Source organism: Jaculus jaculus, chromosome 1, assembly GCF_020740685.1.
Source record: "Jaculus jaculus isolate mJacJac1 chromosome 1, mJacJac1.mat.Y.cur, whole genome shotgun sequence".
NCBI classification, from domain to species: Eukaryota; Metazoa; Chordata; class Mammalia; order Rodentia; family Dipodidae; genus Jaculus; species Jaculus jaculus.
In genome coordinates, this window is record NC_059102.1 from 6,318,099 (window position 1) to 6,345,048 (window position 26,950).

The 26,950-nt window shown below is 51.0% G+C and overlaps 1 protein-coding gene across 3 annotated transcripts in view; it reads right to left on the reverse strand.

Moving 5' to 3' along the window:
* Nucleotides 1-488: 488 nt before the first annotated feature.
* Dock1 (dedicator of cytokinesis 1) overlaps nucleotides 489-26,950 on the reverse strand; it is a 561,057-nt gene continuing 534,595 nt past the window's right edge. For all 3 annotated transcript variants that reach the window (XM_045145312.1, XM_045145301.1, XM_045145308.1), the window contains exons 47-52: nucleotides 23,329-23,466; nucleotides 17,915-18,060; nucleotides 11,412-11,610; nucleotides 7,279-7,432; nucleotides 6,279-6,430; nucleotides 489-1,674 (exon numbers count right to left, since the gene is read on the reverse strand). In XM_045145312.1, the coding sequence (XP_045001247.1) occupies nucleotides 1,579-1,674; nucleotides 6,279-6,430; nucleotides 7,279-7,432; nucleotides 11,412-11,610; nucleotides 17,915-18,060; nucleotides 23,329-23,466 (885 nt within the window). In that variant the 3' untranslated portion in view covers nucleotides 489-1,578. The remainder of the gene's footprint in view (nucleotides 1,675-6,278; nucleotides 6,431-7,278; nucleotides 7,433-11,411; nucleotides 11,611-17,914; nucleotides 18,061-23,328; nucleotides 23,467-26,950) is intronic.

A 26,950-nucleotide genomic window follows, 5' to 3' on the forward strand; every position in this document is an offset into this window, starting at 1 on the left:
GCTAAGCCAAAGCACCCAGGTTAGATTCCCCAGCTCGCACATAAGCCAAATGCACAAGGTGGCGCATGCATCTGGAATTTGTTTGCAGTGGTTGGAGGCCCTGGCACTCCATTTTCTCTCTCCCTCTCAAATAAATAAAAACGAAGCCGGGTGTGGTGGCGCACGCCTTTCATCCCAGCACTGGGAGGCAGCGGTAGGAGGATCGCCGTGAGTTTGAGGTCACCCTGAGACTCCACAGTGAATTCCAGGTCAGCCTGGGCTAGAGTGAGACCCTACCTCAAAAAATCAAATAAATAAATAAGTAAATAAAATTAAATAAATAAATAAAAACGAGAGCAAAGTTATGAAGGGGAAACTGGGGGAGGGGAGGGAAATACCATGGTTTGTTGTCTGTAAGTTTAGAAGTTTTCTATATATATATATTTTTTTTTTTAAATGTGAAAAAGTTGAACTTTACATTAGAGGATAAAAGAAGTCAGACCCTGAAGTCTGTTTAAATAAAGCTTTATTTTTCCTTGTTGCTGATTAACCTGGAAGCTACTAGAACAGCATCAAGATTGCAGTGAATAAAAAAATATAGATGACAGAGTAAAACCATTAGGTTATACAAAGTTAGTTTCCTTTTTTAAATTTTTTAAAAAATTCTTTTCTACCAACATTTTTGGACTTAGAGCTCTAAAAATAATACCAAATTTAACTTGTAGGATTTGCTTTTTTTTCTTTTTTCTTTTTTTTATACATATCCAGCAGTTAAGAATTAACAAAACATACCGAGGACCATTTTCAGATGCCTACTGCAATATACAGAAGGGCCACAACATGAAAACAAGTTTCAAGAACCAGCATATATATATACAAACGTCTGTACAGATGAGAACCCAAGAGTTACCCAACGCAAACCATCACTTGTGACAGACATACTCATTTGCCAAAAAGAACGGACATTTGTTTTCCTATGCTCATATTTATCTTCCACTTGATCCAGTATTCTTCATGGTGGTTCTACTCCATAAATTAGTAACTGTTCAGTAGCTGAGAAACATCCTATTTTAAATTATGCCAAGAAAATCCAAGAACTTCCCTGCAGGGTTGAACTCAGTCGCCTGATGTCAGCCAAAGATATTTTTCAGCGGACACAAAGTCACCCCACAGGCGTGGCAGTAAGGGGCTGAGCGGAAGCCCTGGGCAGCCAGCCTGGGCCTGGGCTGCCGAGGGAACAGAGGGCCTGATGCGGTCACTGCGCAGCTTCTCCTGGGCTCTGGCCGCATCCCTCCTGCTTGGCTTAACTCGGGTCAGCCAAGCGCTCTGGAAATGAATGTAAGTCATTTGGCACAAAAGGCAAGGACGTTAGGGCAAGACTGAGGCCGTCTCAAAGACTGACGGGCAAGAGGGGTCCACTTTAATACGTGCCATGTACATCCTGGTCCCAATGCCACTGTGCTCCGTGGTGCTCAGGGCCTCTTGCTTAAAGGACTCCTCAGGAAAGGCCACTGCGCTGGAAGCGAGGTGTCTCGGGCCCACGGAGGCAGTCATTAGGCACAGAAGACAGGGAGGGGCACAGCCTGCTCTCCCCGGCCGTCACTGCACGATGCCAGAATCCACCGAGGCCTGCTTGCGGGTCGTCTTCGGAGGAGGAGGCGGGGGAGTTTTACTGGGCAGTGGAGGTGGCAGGTGCTGGGAAACACAGTAAGAGAAGAAGTCACATCACTGAGGCCTGCACAGGAGCGTCTGTCCCCAGGTACCTTACCTGGCACAGGGGCTGGTAGGAAGTGAACCTGGACACCTGGACAGAGCTGGCCCTTCGCTGTGACTGGCCTCCACCCTGCTCGGGTTGGAGCTGGCAGGTCTGCCACTCCCCAGCCTGGGTGGCCAGGAGCCATGGGGCTGTATGACATCTGAGTGCATTTATGTGGTTGGCACTGTCCTGAAAAGAACCTAGATGGAGCTACTGTCCAGGGAACAGGTGTATCCTTGGAAAACTCCCCAGAGCATGGTGAGACACTCTTTTGCCTTTCCTTCTGAGCTGAGCCTAGGTCAGCAAGTTTTTGTAGAACAACCTGGAAAGCAACGTTTTTGAGGGCCTTAGCTCTCTCCGAGGCTGGAAAGCAACCAGAAATGGGGCCAGGTATGTGTCAAGGAAACATCTACAAAACCAGGGTGTTGGCTAAAGTGGCTCACAGGCCCTAGGGTGTGCAGCAGACACAAGTCACCGCCTCCTGTAATGGTTTGGAGGTAAAATGTTCTCCTGAGACCCAAGTGTTGAACAGGTGGCTCCCAGTTGGGGTCGCTGTTTTAGGAGGCTGTGGAACCTTTGGGCGGTGGGGCCTGACTGAAGGTGGGGTCACTGGTGGGTGGGGAGGCGGGGTGTCATGAGGTTTATGGCCTGGCTCTGCTTCCGGTCCTATTTCTGTTCTCCGTTCTGCTGGGATGTGAGCAAGGTGCACACGCGGTCCAGCTGCTGCTGCACCTTCCCCACCAGGGGTCTCCCCAACCGTGAGGCCAAACGAACCTCTCCTCCCTTGAGTTGCTTCAAGTTAGACATGACAGTGACAAGAAAAGAAAGAAAATGAACATGAAACTGTGACACAGATTAAAAAAAAATCCACCTAATGTGCCTGCTGGGTCTCACCACTGTCAGGACCCTCATGCCCACTGCAGACACCCACAGACAGGAGATGATTGTAGAAATATGGCTTGAATGCCCAAGGGCATAGTGAGTGAGCAACTGAAGAAATGGGCTGAGTGGGGAGGGGTGAGCAGATGGGCTGGAACCTCAGAGCACCAGCTTGTCACGTAGGGGCCAGAGCGTATCTCTGCAGCTCCTCAGCAGATGGTGGTGTGGCTGAATGTCACAAAAGTGTTTCCAAGGGCAGAATAGTGAGGCAGGTACCTCTCACTGCCCAAGTGTTTTCCTAATCCACATCTAAGGAAATGCAAAAGTGTCCTCCTGATGCTGAGCATACCCAGGAATGGAGAGCTGCTGTAAGGACGGGTAGCCACTGGGAAAAGTGAAGCCACAGACTTCCAATTTTATCTAAGGCTGGTGGGGATGGTGGAAAGAAAAGCGAACAATGTGTGTTTACATGTAAAAGCAACAGATTCCCTAACAGGGAATAACTGTGGGCCAGACCCACACAGTCTGAGGCAAATTCTATGCTAGATATCAGAGGTGTCCTTTGTGCCAAATATGAGCATGTCAGGTTTATCACCATTAAGCAAATTGATAGCTCACATGACCGGCCATAAGAGCCATTCCAAAATAAATGACAGCTTCAAACGGCAACAACCAGAGATAGAGTTGCCGACAAGCCCGAGGCCAATCGATGGGAGTGACAGGAGGCCATCGATCACCCCCACGCAGACGGAGGATCATTATCGTGAAACGGCTCTTGGGGCCTGCGCAAAGGGCGGCGTCGTCAGGGACGCAGTTGCTAATTATGACACTGAGCACCAGCCTGTCACCTGAACCTTCTCTCAGGCTGCAAGTAAATTAAACCAGAAGCAAACAGCAAAGACAGCTGGGTAATTAATCTAATTGAATTTGCACCCCCTTTATAAATCGAGCCTCAGCTAGTCCCTCACTCCCTCACGACAAGTGGCATCAGTAACGTGGAATGACGGATCCAGGAAATGGAGATGATAAAATGTTACCCTTGTGTTGATCTGGAATAGAAACAGAACTGGAAGGACTTCCAAGCTCAGAGTTCTCAGTAAAGTGAGAGCTAGGGAAGGAGGCCTGGGGGCATTTTGTTCTTCTAATAAAGATATGATCAATTTAAGCAAGTCAGATATGACACCATGAGAAAGTCAAGGGCTCCCCCAGTTCTCTTTTACGCTAACGCGTAGTTACAAGCATTTGGAAAAGGTCAAGTTTACATTCCAGTGGTAGCTATGAGACCTTCTCATCTCCTGGAAAGCCCTCTTGGTAGGCGACCCAGTCTCATTTCCAGGGCTGGGGTCCCCATAGCAACATCTCTAGGGAGATGGAGCTTACTTAAATGTCACATTGGAAGAACAACTGTCCCTTATACATCAGGAAGTCCCGCTGGGTTCCTTTAAACCAAAGGAGTCACCAAATAACAGTTAGTAAGAGCTCTTCCTCCCTCTTTTCATAGGAAGAGAGAGAAAAAACTTCGCAGGGCGCTCAGAGAAAAAGTCTTGCTAGTAATGAAAAAGAAATGAAGAGAAATAGCATGAAGAATTTAAATTGTGTCTGAAGAGAAAATATCACATCCCTCGGCAGAAACCAACCACACGTTTTCGCGCTCTTTGGAGGTCCTGTGGTCACATCATTACTTTATGGAGGCTGAATAGCAAAACAATATGGCCAGCTGTACAAATACGAACTGGGTGTTTACTCTTCCCGCTGAGCTGATTTAATTTTATGTGGCTGTGAATAATGTAGCCTGGGTAGGAGACGCAGAGGTAGACGTTCCTTCTGCTGCTGCATAACATACATCCATGCTTCTTCCCTGAGCTGCCTGCTGCCCACATTGGACCCTAGGTAGAGGATAAGCCGAGGCCACGGGGCAGGGTCGTGTCTGCCAGTAACCATAGGTCTAAGAACATAGCGGACCTAAAAGGACACTTCCAGAACTGCCAACTGGTGGTGGAGGCCCAAGCTTAAAGAGGTCTTAGGACTTTTTCCTAATACCTGCATTAGTGGGCAGGCCCTGGGGTTGCTTAGTGGGGAACACATTAAACAGGATTAATGCCTGAAAAATGGTGCCCAGTGTGGCCAGCCGGGGCACCAGTGCTGAAGAGGGGTTCAGGCTGGCTGTTCACACTCATAAAGGCCAGAACCGCCACAAGAAGTCAGACCAGCATCCTGAACCAAACTGAGGTGAGGATGGCTCAGTGAGGAGGCAGCCGTGCCCGTCCTAGAGCCCAAGTGAGCAGCACCTGCAGGCTCTTCGGTCAGCCAGTGCCTGCCACTATCACGGAGCTGCCGGAGTTGAGCGACGCCACCTGGAGGAAACTTTGAAGATGTGCTTCTCCACACCCAAGTTGGTGGGCAATACACAGTCTGAATGTCAGACAGTCAGACAGACCTCGGGGCAGGACAGCTGCCACCAAAGTCGCATAAGAATTGCACCTCCACAGGAATGACCTCGGAGGCTAGCATGGCCATTTGGCATGTCTGTCCTTCACCGTTTGCTGCGGGGCGATATCAGAGGGCGGGTTTCCCACAGGTGCTGACAATGAGTGAAGTGCTTGCCTGCCTTGAGTGTGTGTGTGTGTGTGTGTGTGTGTGAACTCCACCCCTGCCCCCGTGTACAGATGGCAGGTGTTCAGAGGGCTCAGGCAATACTGCAGAAGAGGGCTGGAAAGACTGTGAGAGCCGCAGGGCGGGAAGGAGAATCCAGAGGCTGACTGCTGCATTCATAGCCCACAGCCCACGGGGAACACCAGCAACCCTACTGAGGAGGGCGCTCGTGGAATGGGGGCAGGGAGGAGAGCAGATAATAGGATAATATGAGGGAAATGGAATCAACACATGATTTGTCCACACAACAAAGTTTCTTATTAATAAAATAAATTTTAAAAATAATGTCAGGTGTGGTGGCATGTGCCTGTAATCCTAGGGCTCAGGAGGCAGAGACAGGGAGCTCCCTGGTGCTTGGTAGGTAGCTAGTCTAGCCTGATGGGCAGGCTCCAGGTACGTGTTCCAGGGGCGGGCATGACACCCAGGGCTGCCCTCAAGCCTCCGTGCACATTCACACACAGGGCATACACACCTGCATGCATGCACGCACGCACACACACACTCCAGCACTCCCGAACACATGCACACACATCCATAAGCATCTCCCACATGTGTATGTGCATACACATGCACACACACACACATACACACACTCCAGCACCTATGAATACCTGTATACACATGCATAGGCACCCCCACATGTGAGTGTGCACACACACATACACACATATATATACACCCTCACGTGTGTGTGCACACACACACACACTCCAGAACAAACACATGCACACACATACAGATGTGCTCCCCACATGCATGGGCACAAATATGCACACACACACATGAACACCTGCACAACCATGCATATGCACCACGTGCACACACACACACACAGAATAAAACAATGACACAGAACCACAGAGTGTGCCTAGAGCCTCAGTGCTTTGGAATCTTCTCTCAGAATCGAACCCAGGCCCATCCTGTGTTCTGTCTCATTGGCCCAAAGCAGCTGTGCTGAGGTCTGAAGGGACAAGAAAAGTAACTGCAGCCCATGTTCCGTGTCCCCACTTACCCTCTGGTGGGGAGGAGGGGGCGGAGGGGTGGGCGAGCCCATCAAGTCCTGGTTTTCCATCAGGTTCCCGTAATCTGCCACATTGCCTTTGAGAGGCAGAGGGGGTGGTACATCAGCCATGTCCATCCCAGCCGTGCCGTTCAGCTCCAGACCTGGAAAAATGGGATCTGGTCACCATGAGACCCCGATGTCCACTGAGCCTGATGGCTCATGGTCTGCTCCTGTCCCCTTCCCCCCCCCCCCACACACACACTTACTACCCAGAAACATTTGTTAACGGAGCACAAAAAAGGGCAAGGAAGCGTAGAGAATACAGAGAAGGGTGGAATTCCCTCCTGATGGAATGTCCTAGAAGACACCTGCGGTAGGTGAATGTGAAAGGCCCCCTATAGCCTCACCTGTTCATATTAACCCTCATACTCAATCCCTAGCTGTGGCGATTTGGGAGGTGGAGGAGGAGTGTCACAGGGGGCAAATCCTGAGGCTTGTAGCCCAGTTTGCAGGCTCTAGGCCAGCTCGCTCTCTTGGGGCTTCCTGCCAGCCTGTGCTCGGCCATGCTTGCCCTGTCATGATGGAAATGGGGAGCCAAATAACCCTTCCCTCCCATACGCTGCTTCTGGCCAGGTGTTTTGTCCAAACAATGACAGGGGGACAACAACTAAAACCAGACTTTGAAGTAATGTGTCAGTTCAGTATGAAAATGTGACTGGCCGTGTGGACCCTCTTGGATCCTCCACGTCAGTGGCGTCTCCACAGTTGGTGTGACCAGGGCTGTGGACAGTGGCTACTTTCACAGCCTGGCACCTGCTGAACTCTAGCTGAGGACAGGGTTTTGGCTTGATTTGCTGAAGGCCACATTCTCCATCCCGAGGGACGGCAGATACTCGTGAAGCTGCAGCTGGGGGAACAGGGCCTTGGCGTGGAGCCATGGTCGAGGGGCCTTGGAGAAGAAGACCAGGCGCTCCACGGGGCAGGGAGGGGGGCAGGGGTCTGCACTTACTGGACTGAATGCTGAAGCTGAGCTTGGCCCTTGGCGTGACTGGAGGGGGGGTGTGCTGGGAGGACGGTGATGTCGGAGACACGGAGAAGCGCCGTTCACTTCCGATGACACTGATCACCTGACTCTTGGGTCTCTGGGGCCGAAGGGGGCTTATCTGCAGTAGAGGGGCAAGAAGAGCACAGTGGGGGGTTGCATGCACTGAGCTGAGTGTCTCTTCAAATTCCCCAGCACCGCGTTTCTGCAAAGGACCCAGGAAAGATACTGTTATTAGCGTGGACCCTAGTCCAACATGACTGGTGTCCTTATAAGCAAAGGGACTTTGAACGGTGTATCAGGTGACAATATCATGGGAAGATGAAGACAGAGGCTGCCTTGCTAATGTCACAAGCCAAGGGACACCAAAGAAGGCAGGTAAACCCAGGAGGCTAGGAAAGGTATGGGGCATCTGCTCTCCCTGCCTCAGCAGCCCCTACCTTCGTTCTGGACTACGTAGTTTCTAGAACAGGAAGAGAATAAGTTTCTGTGGTCTGAGACACCCAGTGAAGGTGCAGCACGCTGTTTTGGCAGTCTAAGCCCATGATGCAGGGCCTCACGTGGTGCTTGGATCCAGCCTGGGGTCAGCAGCATTGTGCAGTCTTCTTGGTGCGGTGTGAAGATGGCAGAATGTTCTGTAATCCACTCTGATGCCCAGCAAGAGTGCTCAGGGGCACCTCCAAAGACTGAAGAGTGCAAGTCTAGAAGTTTCTGTAGGATTTCATTTTGCTTTTGTCGTGATTCTTCTCTTGTGCTCCATTACTGGCAGGTGGGAATTTGTGTTCTCTGCTTTTCCTGCTGGCCTCTGGCTTTTAGATACACTTGACTTTTTCCCACCTGAGCCCTTTCCCTGTGTTTGCTACCTCAGTAAATTTAATTTATATATTTCTTACAACTTGTTCTCAGATCATAAGGCATCAGGGAACACCAGCAATTACAAAGTATTCGGAAGCAGAAGTAATCAGAAAAGTTATTAACCTGGCGGAAGGGCAGGAGAGGAGGTGGTCCCCCCAGGAAAGAGGTTGGAGACAGCTCTGGGCTTGGTGCTGCAGCGAGGGCAGTGCGAGCTGGTTTGGAAGAGCCAGAGTGCCTGGGCCATGGCATCTACCCAAGAAAGAACTGAGTGGCCCTGGGCTCTCAGCTGACAGTCTACTTCAGAAACAAGCTGTGCTGATGGGTTCCAGCCCAGGCACTCTCAAACAAGAGTCCCAAAACCTTATAGCTGGAGGAGGCCTGAGGAGGCTTGCTTATATGGTGATGTTCATAGCATATAGGCTGGCGGTGGGGATTGAGGGCTATCAGAGTCAAAGCTTCTCCCACCTTCCCTGCCCCCCACACAAAGTCTGAGTTGGCTTCTGGAAGCTTTCCTGAAGAGATGTCCATGGCAGCCTGAAGGCCCAGCTAGCAGTTTAAGGTTATGAAGTTGATGATATAAACCAAGAAGGAAGGGAAACCTTTGGAGGGTCTGGGGAGGTGTGGGGGCAGCGGAGGGACAGGCACAGTGGCAATGATAGCACCCAGTGAACACTAGGGGGCACTAGAGGCACCTGGGGACGGGGCAGCTACTCCTTAACAGCACACCTACCTCCCAGAGGCCCTTACCCCCTCCTCCCTACCCTTTGTAGAGGCCAGACTGGGAACTCCAGAATCATTCCAGCTCTTGATGCCAGGCCAGTGGAGGAGGAGGAGCTCTAGTGAGCACGTGGAGCTGGCTGGACCTGAGCCAGCCGGATAACTGCTTCCTGGTTTCCTGAGTGATTGTGCCCTGCTCATTCTCATGGTGAGTAGACACTGACAGCAAGGTCAAGGCTCTACACTCTTACCTTGCAGAGTTCCTGGAACCTGCAGGCTCTCTTAGCATTGCGCCTAGCCCTGTCACTAGCAGGTGTCCTCTAGGGACGTACCACAGCCACTGGGAGGGTCAGAAATTATCCTGTGATGGCTCAGTATCGGCAGCGTCCTTGGTCACATAACGCAGCTGTGGTCCACCGTGCCGCTCGGCTCCACTTCCTGAGCCTGCTTTCAATCTCTTACAGCGAGTGGCACTTGAATAAAAATGCATGAAAGACTCACACAACATCCCCCACCTAGTACTTTCCACAGTCTGCTTCGGTTAGTCTGCCACCAAGTGATGATGCTACTGGACTTGAGATCTCAGCCCACCAGAGTGGCTAATACCCCAGCTGCTCTGGGCTACTGGGCAGAGAACAGGGGCGGATCATCAGAAACCCCTCACGCGCTGCTGGAGGCCCAGCGCCTGTGCTCATGAGAACCCTCATCAGTGCCTGCTGAACCAGGTGCCCTGAGCCACCAGAGGCAGCTGCAGTGAGAGCAGACACCCACGGGCCAGAGAAGCAATGGCCTCCCTGGGCCACCTCATGCCTCTAGTGTCCACGTCTGTCCTCCACCTGGACAGGAGCAAGCACAGAGGCTGCAGTGAGCTGGGACTTACCCTCTGGGTTTTAAGATATGAACAGGCCATAAAGCATGTCTTACTAAAAAATGGTCCTGGCAGATGGAGAGGTAGCGCTTGCTGCAAAGCCTAAGAACCCATGTTCTACTCTCCAGATCCTATGTTAGCCAGGCGCACAAAGGTGAGACAAGCGCAAGGTCACACATGCCCACTAGGTGGCGCAAACACCTGGAGTTTTATTGCACTGGCTGAGGCCCTGGTGTGCCAATTATCTCTTCCCTTCTCTCTCTCCCCTTCTCTCTCCATCTCTCCCTCCCCCCCCTCCTCTCTCTCTCTCTCCTGTCTGAGCCACCCTTTAATTCCAGCCAAGATGGAGGTATGCTCTGGCCACTGGTCAGTCATATGCTATCCGAGTCTAGAGGAGATGCTCTGAGATTCTCTCTCTCTGCCTTTGCTCTTGACTCCAGGCTGCATTTGTGAAGTAATCTGGGCTCCGTTTCTGTGCTCAGATCCTAAGCACTGTGGTGTGATTCAGGGAGGCTCAGTCCCAAGACCCAGCCTGGGACGACAATGTGACCTATTGATTTCATTACCTCGGCATGTCCAGAACTCTGGAGTAAGCCCAATTCACTGGAGCCTGTTGTTCATGTCAGTTTGCCAGCATGCATCATGTTATGTTTTATTTTTAATTTTTTTATTTTTATTTATTTATTTGAGAGAGAGAGAGAGAGAGAAAGAGGCAGAAAGAGGGAGAGAGAGAATGGGCATGTGAGGGCCTACAGCCACTGCATATGAACCCCAGACACATGCACCCCTTGTGCACCTGGCTTATGTGGGTCCTGGGGAATCGAACTAAGGTCCTTTGGCTTTGCAAGCAAATGCCTTAACCACGAAGCCAACTCTCCAGCCCCCCATGTTACATTTATTTTTGTTTGTTTGTTTGTTTGTTTGTTTGTTCGTTTTATGAGGTAGGGTCTTACTCTAGCTCCGGCTGACCTGGAATTCACTATGTCTTCTCAGGCTGGCCTTGAACTCACAGCAATCCTCCTACCTCTGCCTCACAAGTGCTGGGATTAAAGGTGTGTGCCACCATGCCTGGCTCCCATGCTACGTTTTTATAAGTCCTTCTGAAGCACATCCAACAGAGCTGGAGGTACGGCGTGGGGGTGAGGGAGGGATTGGAACTAACAGTGCAATGAGTCCAGCTGGCAGAACTCAGAAGGGACGGGCTTGGCGCTTCTGTCTGAGCAGGTCATACCACTTGGCCAGTGACTGTAGCTTAGACACGTGGGGAGGAGGAACATAGCTGGCAAGGATGATTGCTTTGTGACAACCATAGCACTCATATTCATCCTGAGTTAGGACACACACAGCACCAAGTCCAATAGAACTATACGGAGCCTAGAAACGCCGAGGCCCGGCTGGGACGGAGCCCCCAGCTCCTTCTGACCAGAGGGAGAGGGCGAAGACACCCAGCCCCCGGAGGAAAGACTTCTGCGTCCCTGACTGCCTAAGGTGTCGGGCTATTTGAGGTTAGGGATGAGAGGTACCCCAAGCTTTCAAGTTACCACATATGTGACAATTTGGTACCATCCAGCTGTTAGCTCTGTTGGCTACGTGCAGAGCGAGCGGAGGTGGGCCCCAGCCCTCTGCAGAGCGGAAAGACCCCCCTCCCCCGTCAAGTTACCGTTTCTGAGAGAATCACGGCCTCCGACTGCTGCAGGGGCACGTCGGCGGGCTTGAAGTCCTTGTCAAGCATCTCCTGGTGCTTGCTGTTCCTCTTCTCCTTCCTCTTGTCCTTCTTCTCCTTCTCTGGGTCATCCTTGTCCAGCTTGTCCTGGGACCTGGAATGCATCTTTTTTGGCAGCAGAGGCTCCAGGGCAAACCTAGAGGAAACGGTTTGGCACATCAGCGATGTTCTAACCCGACAGCACGCGCTTTTCACCCGGTAGAGTGATGTGTAGCAGTTACAGGGCAATTGCCAGGCCCTGTGGGAACTGCAGGCTCTTAAAAGGGAAGGGATGATTCAGGAAGAGAGGAGAAACCAAAGAAGAGAGGGTGGGTGGCAAGGGCTGGAGAGAGAGCTCAAGGGCAAAGCTCTTGCCTGGCAGCACAAGGACCTTCATTCGACCTCTAGAAACTATGAACAATGCTAGAAAGGACAGCGCCCACCGAGGGCTGCAGTGGTGGAGAGAGAACTCCCGGCTCCCCGGCCAGCAAGTCTAGAAGACTTGGTGAGGTGCAGTGCTGGGCGGGTGAGGAGGAAAGTGGGGAGAAACTGAGGAAGACACTGATGTGGACCTCTGGTCTCCACATGCATGGACACCCACAAACACATGTGCACCCAGACACATATGAACATGTGTATACAGAGTCAGAGAGGGCGTGGGAGGCATCAGGCACAGAAGACCCAATTTTAGGGGCCATGCTGGAACCCCAATAAAAACAAGCCAGAAAGAAGAACACTTACAGGAGAACGGGGGAGATATGAAGTCTGACCAGGTACTAGGTGGTGGTATGAGGCCTTTTGCTTGGCTTATGAGGGGATGATTGTATTTTGAATCTACTTAGAGATTTATACTAATTTCTTCACATGTGCACTGGGGGAATATGCAGGCATCAATGCAAAGCTGTTTCTGGTACCTTAATTCTGACCAAGTTTCCCTGACTATGAACATATTGGTTGCTTCCATGCAGAAGTACTTTGGGCATTTAGGCCAGAAGCATGTGGATTCCAGTTCAAGGGGGCTGGGAGACACCTCAGGTTTTCAGTCCAGTTGAACGAGAGGCAGAGGACCTGGATGTAAGCACTGACACTTGCTCAAGAGTTTTCTGTCCTTTCAGAGCTTCTCACTCTCCTTCCTACAAGGGACAGAGGCCACAGCCCCCTTCTGCTGTGTGCACGGCTGCACTGTTGGGTAAACGGGCCTTGCACAGGTTTGCAGGCATGTGGCACCCAGCAGCTTGCGCACAGGAGCACACGCAGCTGAACCGGTGCAGCTGCCCTTTCAGCACACTACGGGCATGGCCACTCTGCAGCCTGTCCTAGCAAGAGCCACCAGGCCCAACACTAAGGTCAGAATCTCATGAATCCCCTGTGGTTGTTGCTGTCAGGGCTTAGGAGAGGGCTCCAAAGGACAATGGTGAGAATATGCCCTAACAGAGGCGGCGGGAGGCCAGGCTGGGACTGCAGAATGGGTTCCAGGTCAGCCTGGGCTAGAGTGAGACCCTACCTCAAAAAAAAAAAAAACAAAGAAATTAAAGTAAGTGGGCATAGTGCTGCAATATGTGATCCCAGCACCCTGGATACTAAGACCTCTGCAGGTACTTGGGTGGAGATCTCATTAACTGGAAAGCTACTTGGGCAGAATAAGGATAATCCATGCACGGGATATGCCTGGGGACATGGAAAGCGCTGAGCATTGGGTGGGGCTTCTCGAAGATGGGAAATTCACAGCTTTTGCACAGATTTCCTGATAGGAATAAACCTCAACAGCTCGTGATCTGGTCTGGTGCAAAGTCATAATCTGTCTTGTGCTCTGACTCCCCATTGTTTTGGCTACCTGAATCTAAATAAAAGATGAGAGTACAGTCAGTGGGGAAGCGCTCAAACTCATCCCTGACCCTCCATTAAATCATTAAAAAAGAATATGCCTTAAGCACCCAGCAGCACAAGCAGCATGTGGGGGTAGTCTTACCAGGATTCTACATTTTTAAACACAGCGCATGAAGGTGTACTTGGAGGCCCAAGGACAACCTTAAGTGTCATTTCTTTAGAAACTGTGCACCCTTCTTATGACAGGATCTTGCATGGGCCTGAAACTTGCCGGCCAGGCTAGACTGACTGACTGTTGGGCTCCAGGGATCCACCTGTCTCTGCCTCCTCAGCACTGGGATTATAAGCATGTGCCACTACATCCAGCCTTTAAAGAAAATAACATGGAATCTGGGAGAGAAACTCAGGTCTTCAGGCTAGCAAGGCAGGCACCTCACTGGCTGCGCGGTCTCGCCAGCCTGGAGATGCTCTCTTTTCAAGAGAGGCACACTTGCACAGTATCTTGAATAAGAGCCTATGATGGGAGTTACCATGCACGTGTCTATTAAGCTTTGATCTCCACATCAGTTCCACGTGGCAAGAGAAGGACAATAGGAGAAGTTCTCTGCTGTCCTGCTGCCCGGAACCCAGGAGGTCAGTTAATATTTTATACCTAATAAAAAGTTAATTATAGCTATGTCTCTGAAAGAGATTTCTCACCTTTTAGAAGCTGATTGAAATATCTTCAGGTAAGTGATACAATGTTTGGAGTTATCACGGAATGGCGTGTGGGGCAGAGAGTGGGTATAGACGGAAACAAGATGGGTGGCAGAGTATTGTATTATTCTGTCCACTTTCAATATGTGTGAAAACAGTTTTAAAAACTAAAAATGACACATGAAATATGCGATTATTGCCTCTGATCATGCAAGCATTAGGAGAGAGCTTGACTTTGATCTGGGTATACACCAACCAGCAACTCAACACCCACAAGGCATGAAATACTATGTCTAATGCATGATAAACAGAGATCAGAAATCTCCACTTTGTTGTAGGCGGTACTAGCTTGAAACAATCAATGTACACAAAAGTGGATGCCTTGGAGACCTGAAGGGCTCTGCTCCATCCTGATGTGTATAAAAAGAACCAGATTTCTCGCATTGACAGAACTGCCCACAGGATGGAGAACCTGTGTCCCAGGAGACTAAGCCTCATTTTCTCTACATTAGCTACACAGCAAAGGGTGGCAACCCCCCAAAGCCACAAAACTCGGGCCTCTAATAAAGAGGCTTCGTAGTTAAAGGTTGGACAGGCACCTCATGGGAGGGGCTGACTGCAGCACACCACCCTCCATCTAAAACGTCTCCGTCAATTTCCTCCTCACCGCTGTGTTCTCAAAAGTATGAAAACTGCTTCTCAACTAGCCGGGGGATTCTCCCAAAGGGTGGTTGCATTAAGTTTCTTTAGCAATCTTGTACTATGAGACAGACACACATGATTTAAGTATCCTCAAATGGAGGAGATCCATATGGGTTTGGCCAAAATATCAGACACTGATAAAAATTACTGGTGGGGAAAGAACATGGGATAGTTTGTGGACCTCTACTGAGGACATAAATTGCTGGCAAGACAGGGCACTTAGAGATGGGATGCCCCTGGGCGTTTTCTGGAAGCTTGGGACTGTCCACAGCAGGGGCCAGGAGCCTTCATGCTTGATCCAGGGAAAACCCGCACAGTGAGTGGTGCTGGATATATACACTGGATGCAGGGAAAACCCGCACAGTGAGTGGTGCTGGATATGTACACTGGATGCAGGGAAAAGTCGCACAGTGAGTGGTGCTGGATATGTACACTGGATGCAGGGAAAACCCACACAGTGAGTGGTGCTGGATATGTACACTGGATGCAGGGAAAACATGCACAGTGAGTGGTGCTGGATATGTACACTGTATGCAGGGAAAAGCCGCACAGTGAGGGGTGCTGGATATGTACACTGGATGCAGGGAAAAGCCACACAGTGAGCAGTGCTGGATATGTACACTGGATGCAGGGAAAACCCTCACAGTGAGTGACGCTGGATATGTACAATGGATGCAGGGAAAACCCACACAGTGAGTGGTGCTGGATATGTACACTGGATGCAGGGAAAACATGCACAGTGAGTGGTGCTGGATATGTACACTGGATGCAGGGAAAACCCACACAGTGAGTGGCGCTGGATATGTACACTGGGTGCAGGGAAAACGTGCACAGTGAGCGGTGCTGGATATGTACACTGGGTGCAGGGAAAACGTGCACAGTGAGCGGTGCTGGATATGTACACTGGGTGCAGGGAAAACGTGCGCAGTGAGCGGTGCTGGATATGTACACTGGGTGCAGGGAAAAGCCGCACAGTGAGTGGCGCTGGATATGTACACTGGATGCAGGGAAAACCCGCACAGTGAGCGGTGCTGGATATGTACACTGGGTGCAGGGAAAACGGGCACAGTGAGTGGCGCTGGATATGTACACTGGATGCAGGGAAAAGCCGCACAGTGAGGGGTGCTGGATATGTACACTGGATGCAGGGAAACCCTGCACAGTGAGTGGCGCTGGATATGTACACTGGATGCAGGGAAAACCCGCACAGTGAGGGGTGCTGGATATGTACACTGAGTGCAGGGAAAAGCCGCACAGTGAGGGGTGCTGGATATGTACACTGGATGCAGGGAAAAGCCGCACAGTGAGGGGTGCTGGATATGTACACTGGATGCAGGGAAAACCCGCACAGTGAGCGGTGCTGGATATGTACACTGGATGCAGGGAAAACCCGCACAGTGAGCGGTGCTGGATATGTACACTGAGTGCAGGGAAAAGCCGCACAGTGAGGGGTGCTGGATATGTACACTGGATGCAGGGAAAACCCGCACAGTGAGCGGTGCTGGATATACACACTGGATGCAGGGAAAACCCGCACAGTGAGTGGTGCTGGATATACACACTGGGTGCAGGGAAAACCCGCACAGTGAGTGGTGCTGGATATGTACACTTGGGCAAATCTAACCAATAACAAGTTATTCTCTCATATTTAAGTTGCATGTAGCATTTTATCCTTTTTACATAGTAAGAATAAATTTTATGATTGTCACTCAAAAACACACGGAATACCAGTACTGAGGCTGTCTTTGCAGTAGTCTGAGCAAAGACCAAAGCCACAGTAGGGTTCCGCGAATGTGACTCAGATGGGCTAACCAGTAGGCTCATGCCCCCCACCCTTAGCCCCTGTGTGCTGGCAGGAGGCGTCCCCAAATGGCACGGTAGCAAGACCGAGGTCCCTGTCTTCGCCTAGGTTTGCTGAACTTGTTACACTGCTGACAAGGCTGCAGGGTGGGGTGGGAGACAGGTGGTGAGGTTTAATGGTGCCAGTTTCAGTTTCGTGTGATGGGCAAGAGTCCTAGAGATGTCTGTTTGTACAACTGTGTGAAGGAACTCAACTACTGAACTGTGTACTAGGAAGTGTTTTCATTTTCATTTTTTACAAAGGTTGTAATCTTACTTCCCCTCTCTCCTGGTCCCACTTTCCCTGACCGCTCTCCTCAGTGGGGTTGTTGGTGTTCACTGTTGGGTAATTAAGGACTCAGCAGTCTCTGGGGTGGGGTGGGGCTGTACCGCAGGATATCTCTACTCCCCCGGTGGCTCTGACACCTTTCCCGCCCTCTCTCCCTCCATGGTCCCTGAGCCTTTGGCTGGTCTGTTACAGTCTGGCTTAGTGCTGAGTTCACTTTAGTCTCTGGGTGAAGAGGTGGTCTGACTATACATGTTATGGTCTGTGCACCTTGTCATAAGAAAAAAACTGAACAGGTGTTTCAGGGTGTTCAGGGAAAGTGTGGGGAAATATAGAAAGTTGTTCTCAGAAATAATTTACACAGCAGTTCCCTTTAAAAATGAATAAACTGGGCTGGAGAGATGGCTTAGTGGTTAAGGCAACTAAAGACACAAGTTCGATTCCCTAGGACCCATGCTAGCCAGATGCACAAGATGGCACGTGCATCTAGAGTTCATTTGCAGTGGCTAGAGGCTCTGGCATGCCCATTACCCCTCTAAGAATAAATACAGCTTTAAAAATTAATAAACCTCATTAGAAATAAGGATAAACAGTTTTGTGTCAATAATAGGACAGAGAGGAGGTGCCGCTGGTCGTCCAGTCAGCCCAACGGCGTCACCAGGCTCAGGGAGGGCAGCGGGGTGGAGGGGTACCAGCACACCCGGCAGGGGACCAGCTGCGAGTGGCTCAGTGGGTGAAGGGCTTGCCACCAAGCATGAGGACCCCAAGGCCTTGGTGAAGGCTGGACACTGGGGTGGGCGTCTGCAATCACATGCCTGTGGCGAGAAGGATGGCAAAGGCCTGAGACAGTCTGGGCCGCTCACGGGCTGGCCTGGTGACCGCAGCAGGGAACAGGAGAGCCTGCTTCACCCAAGGCGGAAGACATGGACCAACGCTGACGTTGTCCTCGGACCTCCACCTGTGACTGTGGCACATTCTTGCACACGCGCACACACTCTAAAAAGCCCAGAGACAATACTCTCAGCAATGTCGAGTGATCCAGCATGTGGTGGCTCCTTGTCAGGTGTCCAACTCCTCCCTCCCCCGTGCTCCCAGTGCCGAGCCCACTCACCCATCAGAGCCCGGCCGGGAAGGGGTGCTGTCGGAGGAGAGGGAGGACACAGAAGCCACAGACAGGGGACGGGACGATGACGGCATGGTGAAGGATCGCACCATGGAACGGGGACGGCTGCCTCGTCGGTCGTCCAGGCCTGAGGGCTGAGAGAGAGAGAGAGAGAGAGAGAGAGAGAGAGGTAGCTGTGAGTGGCTGGAGGCAGCCTCAGCAGGGGGACCTAGACCACATGGGCCCACGTGTTCATGATCACTTCTGTCTCTGGTTCCAGGACGAGGACAAAAGTGATGACTCATCATCTGTGACCCCCTCCATCTCAACCTAGTCAATACCAAAGAGCCTTTGTGAACTTTTTACTTTAACTGCAGTTTTCTTCTCAAGATCCTCATGCATCCTGTTAATGACCAAGAAGTTTAGTTGCATCCAGAACGTGAACAAATTTGCAGATGGACTTCATACGCGACACACTGACACCCATCCTGACTCCCCAGATACACGGAGTGGCAGTGGCTGAACTCCTTTCAGTCCAGAAAACACCTCATGTCGCTCGGCTGGCGGTGGCTCTCCTGTGAGTGACCGAGAGGTGGCAGAAAAGCCCTGGCCCGGCCTGAGACGCGGGCACGCTCGCCCTTCTTGGGTGGCAGACCTTGGCCATGCTGGAGGCCAGTGGTTTCCAGGCAGACTTTTCCGTTCTCTCGCTCTGACACTTTCCGCACACGTGTCACCAAGACAAGTGTCACTGTAATCCAGCACCTGTCTGCAGCTAGTTAGCCAAAATGTGTGGGTGTACCTGCACCCTGAGCCAGATGTTGGCACATCTGGACTACAGCTGCTGCACAAGCCCTGTCCTCACACCCTGGGACGTGGACACAGCAGGTTTGTGGGTCATGCCCGCCACCCTGCCTCAGCTTCCCCACCCCACGGCATGCTGGCATCTCAAGCAGCCAGTCCCCTAAGGGACAACTGCTGGGGCAGAGTCCCAGCCCTTGCAGGCTGGGAGTCACGGACTACCTAGTATTTAACGCTGCGCCCATGCATGACCAGTGGACCCTTTGCTATGCACATGACCCCAAGTGAAGTTCCACCTGCTTAGGAAGCCATCTGCATAGCAGTGAAAGTCTCCAAACTGCGGCGGGTGGTGAGCGCTGAGAACCTTCTTCTGTGAGAGACAAAGTGACACGTATTTAAGGCTTTCCAGGCACAAGGCCTCTGTTGAAACTACCTCACGGTGCCACGGTGGCACAAAGGCAGCCAGGAATGAGGCAGACAGCAGGGCGGCTACACGCCAATAAACTGCTGTGCAGACCGCTGGCTCAGAGAAATAAGCAGCTGGGGTTTGCCAGCACAGGGGGTCCTGATGCCAGTGGACACCTCTGTGGAGATGTCCACTGTCCTTGATGGACCTCAGTGAGGAAGCTGGAAGGGAAAGGGTGGTGTGTAGTTTCTCTGACATATGGGTATGTTTCCAGTGTAACATCTGGAGACTGTCCACTCCACGTCCTTTTCACAGCCTGTCTGCGGTAGCCAGAGTGGTCCGGCAGCTCCTTCTGAAGGTTCTCCCTCTGCCTCTGGATGGCCAAGTGTCCCTGCTATTCCCAGTGATCCCAAAGCAGGGTTGTGTGACCTCCTGCAGGTCTGCTGTGATCACTTCATCACCACTTCAGTACATCCCACACACCTGGACCAGTGGCAGCCTCTCATATACCTGAGGATCAAGGACGTGTCCCCTGTTCGCATTTTGAAAGAGACCGGGTGGCAGCTTTGGCCTTCCCAAATCCATACTGTCCTTGGCCCTTTCTTCCACAGCATCAGAGGCAGGGTCAGCTGGGGAAGGTGACTGTGTTTCTGAAAGCCCGTCTCTCTGGGGAGAAGCTGCCTTCCCCTCTCTCCTGGAGCTGGCTCTGGATTGACTCCCAATACCATCCATTTTGGATATGGGTAGGGGGAAGGCAGCCAGCAACTGCAGGCTCTACTGATTTCTGTGACTTGAGAGATGCTGCCTAGAATTCCACCACCCCCCGGGCAGGAGGAGGAGAAGTCAAGGGAGCAAAGTCAAGCCTATGACCAGGAAGAAACTTGACCTGCTCCAAGGCAGGAGGAGCCTGGTCCTGTGAGCCCACTTCCAGAGCACCCAGCTCCTGGGCACTGGCTGAGGGAGAGACAGTCAGAAGATGGGGGTTGACAGGCCAGGTGAGGCTTCCTCAGCTGTCAAGAGGGCGAGAAAGCAGCACAAGGCTCCAACAGTCAGCTAGCAGGGGCTGGCAAGTTCCCTTGGAAGGCACTCTTGAGTCTTGGCTATGCCAGCATGCACTGAGATGCAGAAAGAAAGGATGGCAGGGGCACATTTGCAGAGCATCCACTGAAGGCTGCTGTGGTCTCCACTTGGTCATTTCATCCATAATTCCTTTTTTTTTTTTCTCGAGGTAAGGTCTCACTCTAGCCCAGGCTGACCTGGAATTCACTATGTAGTCTCAGAGTGGCCTTGAACATTCATGGTGATCCTCCGACCTCTTCCTCTCAAGTGCTGGGACTAAAGGCGTGTGCCATCACGCCCGGCAGAGAGATGGGTGCACTGGGCCTCTCAGCTTTGAAGAGCAGAGCTCTGATTTGTGTCATCTGGGATGCTCAACATCCCTCCCAGTGGTGACAAGCAGCTCGGGCCAGGAGATGAGGAGAGATCTATTGTTCACCTGTCCCCATTGCAGGGCTGGCGGATTACTTAGGAGTAAGGGAGTTAGAGCAGGCTAAATTCTTGGCTCTAGTGCCAGTGGTGTGATCAGGTGTGAAGCAAGTAACCACTTTGAGCCTGTGCTACTTACTCCCTGGACACTCGGGAAACCATCTCCCCTCCTAGGGCTGACCTGAGAATTAGTGAATGGACACACATGAGGCCCGGAGGGCTTGGCATTTGTTGCTCCTGCTGCTGTTGCATTCATGGCTAGACAAAACCTCATTACAGCTCTCCCAGCTAGACTGGCTCCCTGACCCCACCTGATCCTGCCAAGCTTTCAGCTTTGTCTTCTGGCCAAAGTGTCATGTACAACCTTGACCATGGGTGTTGAATGCACACTGAGTCATGGATGGCATGGGGGAGGATTGGCTTAATTTAATCCGGGGTCTAGTTCTTTAGGTGGAAGGGAGAGAAGCATGTATATTGCATAGTTCTTTCAAACACCCAACTGTGGCCTGGAGAGCCAGAAACAGAATGGACCTTGGGCAGGGAGCAGGGTCTGGGGCTAGGAGCGGAAGCTCTGGAGGCAAGGACAGGTCAGGGTCTGTTGTGAGGAAGATCTGGCAGGTGAACCCAGCCCTGATCGGGAGATGCCACCAGACAAGGTGAGGGACACAAGAGAACTGAGCTTCTGCAGGGGTGCCCCGGTGACCCAGGTAGGACTACCGGAATGCTGGGCCAGGGGATGGAGGGAGCCATGAGGGGCAGCTGGAGGAGGAGGTGGGCACAGCAGAACTCGCAGAGCAAGGAAGGGATGAAAAACAGAGACAGTTACATGAGCATGGAGACCACACCCATGTCCCTGTGTGCTTTGAGTGGGGAAGGCAGGGACCCTGGCTTGTATTCTCTTCCCTGGGTCTACTGAGTGCTCACCCAGGCAGCAGAGGCTCCCGGGAGCTCTAGGACTGGCACACACACACAAAAAAGCAATGAGCTGGGGGAGCCTTTGCATTGTGAAGTCAGAGGCTGTCCAGATCTACTTTTCTGGGGCTTAGGCAGGCTCAGGAAAATTGACAAAATAGTTTATGTCCTTTCTCTGGGTTTTTTATTTTTAAATCCATTTGTTTGGAAAGAGGATGATATGATATTGCTTTTCAAAGTATTCTGAGATCTTGCAGGTTTCCAAAGCAGGAAAGACAGGAAAGGCGCCTCGCCGGCTGCTCTTATGGGCACATTTCTCAGGGAACGACAGGCCTTCATTTGCTCTCAATGACTGACTGCAGAGCCTCGCTTTGGGCCCAGGATGGAGGCGTGCTCGGGAAGGTAGCTCTGGGTGACAAGTGTGGAAACCAGCCTGAATCCTGCCTCTGATTGCTTTCTAAAGTCTCCTCCTTTCTGGCTAGGAGGTCTGGCTGTCCTGTGGAGAGGAGTGGGAGATCTGGTGAGGATGGTGTGGAATCTGTTCATGACTAATCGACAACAAGTGCCCAGGAGAAGATGACATCTGCTCCCTAGTGGAGAGACGTCCATGGGCTTCAACCCAGCACTACCACCTTACCTCTACCTAAGCCCTCCAGCAAGTGCGCTCAATGATAGGGATAAAAAGGATGCCAGGCGAGCTTCACAGGTTTTGGAAATTTTGAAATATGTATTCCGTGATTGCTAAAACAGGAAGCTTTTCACTTGTTAGAAATTTGTAGTCTGCACAGTGTTTAATTCTTAGAAAGAATTCAAAGCAAAGGGCAGCCTTCTGACGCACCAGGAAACTCTGCTCTGAGCTCTGGTGGTGACAAAGCAGTGAGGGGGGCTCACCAAGTGCTGCTCAAGGCTTCTCACTTGCACGGCGGGGGGCGGGGGGTCCTCTGGCACTATAGGAGGAAGCCACCCTGTTTACCTGTGGTGGCTCCTGCTGGAATGTCAGTCCCAGCTTCCCACCTGCTGTTTGCAGACCAGAGCCCTGCGTTACTGTGGGTTCTATCGGGCTCATGCCCTGCTGGGCGACAACCAAGCACCCGGCCCGGATTTGGAGACACGGGCTCAGCCCTGCTCAGCAGGGTCTTGCCTGTCAGAATTCCAACTGGAAGGCTTTTTGCATCATTAAAAGCCAAAACTGCCCTTCCATCAGGCTCCTGATGCCAACCCCTGCCCAGAAACCTTTCATCAGCTCATCACAGAACAAGCCCCATGTCACGAACACAGCTTCCTGCCCCACTGACACCACCGGCTCTGGGAGGCTGGGTGCTCTCCTAATTGCCGCCCTTGGTTCCCTTGCCCAGCGCACGCCTGTGTCTGCAGCGCTCTCCAGCTCTGCCACTGCAGCGCCGCCTTCCCGGGTCATTCGACTTCTTCCCGTAACGCAGCGGAGGCTTTCAAACCTCAGCCATCTGCCCCGTCCCTGCTCCCCACTTAGGCCCTGACACCGAGCAGGGCACAGACCTCATCTCTGCCTTGGGCCACCATGAGTGCCCCGAGGGTTGTCCAGCTCTGAGTGTCGCTGCCTGCAGGAGTGGGCGCTGACAACCAGCTGAGTCCAGCGGGCCTCGCAACGCTTCTCCCAGGCTCCCCAACACTCGCGCAGACTGGTCGGAAGAGACGGGAGACGTACTGACAGAGGCCCACACAGCTCTTTCCGACGTCCGAAATAAAGCTGACGAGGGGCTGAGCACCCTAAAATCTACCTCCTCAGCAGGCCGGGCCCACAGGTATACCTTAGCCCGGCTGCTCCATGAGCCTGGCCACTTACCATGGCTCTGGCACCATATTGCTTCTCCACCTTCTCCTTGAGCTGCTTGAAGCAGGCTTCCATCCGCTCATGGAACGGCCTCAAGGCCTCTGTGACTTTGTCTCCATGGATCCTGATCCCTTCAGCCAAAAATGGAATCTGAAAAACAGAGGTTGCTGCTCTGAACTTCTTGGCTAGTGGTAGAGGGAAGGAGGGAGAGAAGAATGTGAAGAAAGGAGGGAGAATGAGAGAGAGGGAGGGGTGCGCCACAGGGAATATGATGCCCAGTAAGATGCACCTGCTTTGGTTTCCTGATCACACAGCTGGTTAAACTCAGCCCCTTCTGACAGCAAACCTCCACCAAGCAACACGAGCGTGCAGACAAGGCTGTGTCCAGGGTGGCCTCCCACACAGTGAGCTCCTGTTGGCCATTTGGCCCTGGGACAGACTTTTCTATGCACTTCTCACTGGAGTTGGGGAAGACAGGCTCACTGAATCTGCTCCTCAGCAAAGGGCCACGCCAGAGCCCACACCTCCCTTAGCTAAGAACACCACCTTTACAGTACTTGAGAAGACCACTCCAAAATATAAGAATCCAGTTACAAGCGATCTATAGTCCTGACAGATATTCTGATCTGGAAAGGAAAACTAAATTTATTCTTCCTCCAAACTAAAAATAATCACAAAAACACCATCATGAGATATCTGTGCCAACACCTCATTCCAGAGTGGAAATGACGTGGACCTTTAAAACCGTCATAGGAGACATTTTCAGTCTCCCTGCCGCAGAGGGCGGCCATGGCGGGCGTGGGTATAGAAACAGGTTCCATTCTCTCTCTGGTCTTTGTATCACCACAATGCCTGGGCTGGAAGGAAGTTGGACATTCTTCAGTGCAATCAAGCTAAGCTCCCTCTTATTAATTATAATTAAATAAAAATACTGATTAAAAACAGATTTTCCTAATAGGACAGAATACCAAGCTGAAGGAGCAGATTTATTAGTAAGAGAGATAATAAGTACACAATTGAATTTCATGTGAACAAATTCAAGAACTCTTATCAAGATGAGATGTATCTAGTTGCCATTTATAGCACGCAGCTGCTGCGCTCTGGTGCTCCGGGAAGGGGGGGTAAGCGAGCGCTCTGTACTTGCAGCACCCCAGATCACGGTAAAGAAACTCTGGCATTGAAGTTTACTCTGCTGACAGTTGGGCCTACGCCCAAGGCACACATCAGTTGTCCAGTTCTGGCCAGTTATCACAAAAATGCCTGTGTGCAGGTGAGATTTCAAAATAGATGGGGCATCTGATATTCCATGTGAATTTCACACGCAGGCGGCACCCTGGGGGAGTGTTGCCCCACACGCTGCTCAGACCAGCCTTGGAAATGCTCACTGTAGTCCGCTGGCCTCCTAAGTTCTGCCTGTGGGGAATGACAGAGCCCACTGAGACAGCTTTGGTGGCATGGTGAAGGTGATGTCCACCGGGGTGTGAAGGCAACTGCCTCAGTGTGAAAGCACGGTTACTCTGGGTGCTGATGGCAGATTTTGACTGAAAATGGCCTTTCTCAGATGTCTGTGTTTTGTTGTGCTGGTAGAAGTTGGGGTGATGCAGTTAATTGCTCAGATTATTTCCACCAAAGAAGCTCCAGTTGGATGGGAGTTGAGACCACGTGCACATTGCTACTGCAGAAGGTGAAACTCAAGATTGAAGAACTTATCACTCTCCATAGCCCTGACAAGGAGAAGATGAGATCTTTCATTGTTGTTCTTGCTAATATAATGGGATTATCTTTTAATTTGTAAACTGAGACATAAATCTCTCTATCTACTTATTTTCTTAAATAAAGATGACATAGTCGCTAGTTACCTTGGAAGACAAGAAAAAAGGCCAGTAAGCTAGAAAGAGGACATAGAGGGAATAGAGAGGAGGGAAGGAGACTTAGTAGGATGGTGTTCTGTATATGTAAGTAGATGAACAGATTAACGGGGATGAAAAGGCCTAAGGAGGTTGGGGTAGAGATTGAGTAAAGGAAAGGTGGAGGGAGGGCTAATCAAAATCTAAGAGGATATAAATAAGTCACATGGAAACCTACATTTTCGACAATGGAACACTCAGAAGCCATAGATTGTTAGTAGAAAATTTTCAGTGCCAGGGATGGGATACTTTTCAGTGACTTGTTGACCAGGGGGGTCACTGATGCTTCCAAAACATTACAGGCCATTGCCGAGGCCCTTGGTTTCCCACCAGAAATAGATGGTAAGACCCTATTGCTGAAGACTCCACATACGTGGGCTGCAAGGTCACTGAGAAATCATGCTAGAGGTGGGCTGAAAAATCTCCTCAATGAAGACCAGCTGACAAAGAGATGGAAAAAGCCATGTTCCACACAGTTTAATGGGAAAGAGAGAAATCACCAGTGAAGATACTCAACAGTGGATACTTATAAGCCTTAAATTTGGCCAGCCAGGCCAAATGAGCCAATGGGTGCAATAGTGGCATGTCTGTTATGGGGGAAACCAACTGCCCTCTAATTGGACTGGAGGCCCACTCTATGGGAGGGAATACATCCCTGATTCTGAAAACCTACAACAGGGGTAGTCATGAGCCCTAGGGGTGTAACATCTGCTGCTGTCTGGCTAAATGTATATACTATGCTCACCAAACTGCCCAGTAAGTACTTCTCTTAATGTTCATACCCATATATTATTGCTACTCATACTTCTGGTTAGAGAAGCTTCTCTTTTCAGATGGTAGTGACCTTGGGATGACTCAGAAGGCACCACGGTACTGAGAAGTGACAGAAGTGTGCTCAGAACTGAAATATCTCTACCACATCTTCCAAGGCACAGGGTCCATTGCAGAAGAGGTGGCAGAAAGAATGAGACAAAGGAAGGGTAGGACTCCTTACAACATGCTCCCTCCAGACACAAAATGGCCTGGATATCCATGACCTCGCAGTGCCTGACACTACCTACATAAGACCATCATAATAGGAGGAAAAGATCATGACATCAAAATAAAAGGGACTGGTTAAGAGGGGGAGGGGATATAATGAAGAGTGGAGTTTCAAAGGGGAAAGTGGAGGGAGGGAGGGAATAACCAGGGGACATTGTTTACAATTATGAAAATTTTCAATTAAAAAATAAAAATTAAGTATAAACAAATCAAATCAAAACAAACAAATAAAACCACCCAAGGCATGCTAGAAAGAATCTGGCTACAGGTCTGATGTCTATCTGGGGCTGAACTGCAGTTATGATTCTGAATGGAGAAATTAGGATGCGCTATGCAGCACTTAATGTCAGAGGTGCTGAACACACAAAGTACTTAACATTGGAGGTGCTTAACACACAAAGAGAAGCCACAGGCCTTCATTTCAGTGGGTTCAGAAATTCTCAGATAGGTTCCTGAATCCCACTCAGAATTTCTTCATAACCCAGCCAGTGCAGAGCTAATTCATTGTAGGGTTCCAGACTCTCTAGAAGAGGCCTTTCTCAGTAACACCTCCAGTTATTTTGAGCGAACCCATAGTCTGCTCTCAAAGGGTGTCCGAAGCTTGCTCCTACGTGTGCCCTAAACAAATGCACGTGCTGCCGGTAGCAAGGAATGGCTGACAGTCCTGCTCAGGGCTCCAGGAGCCC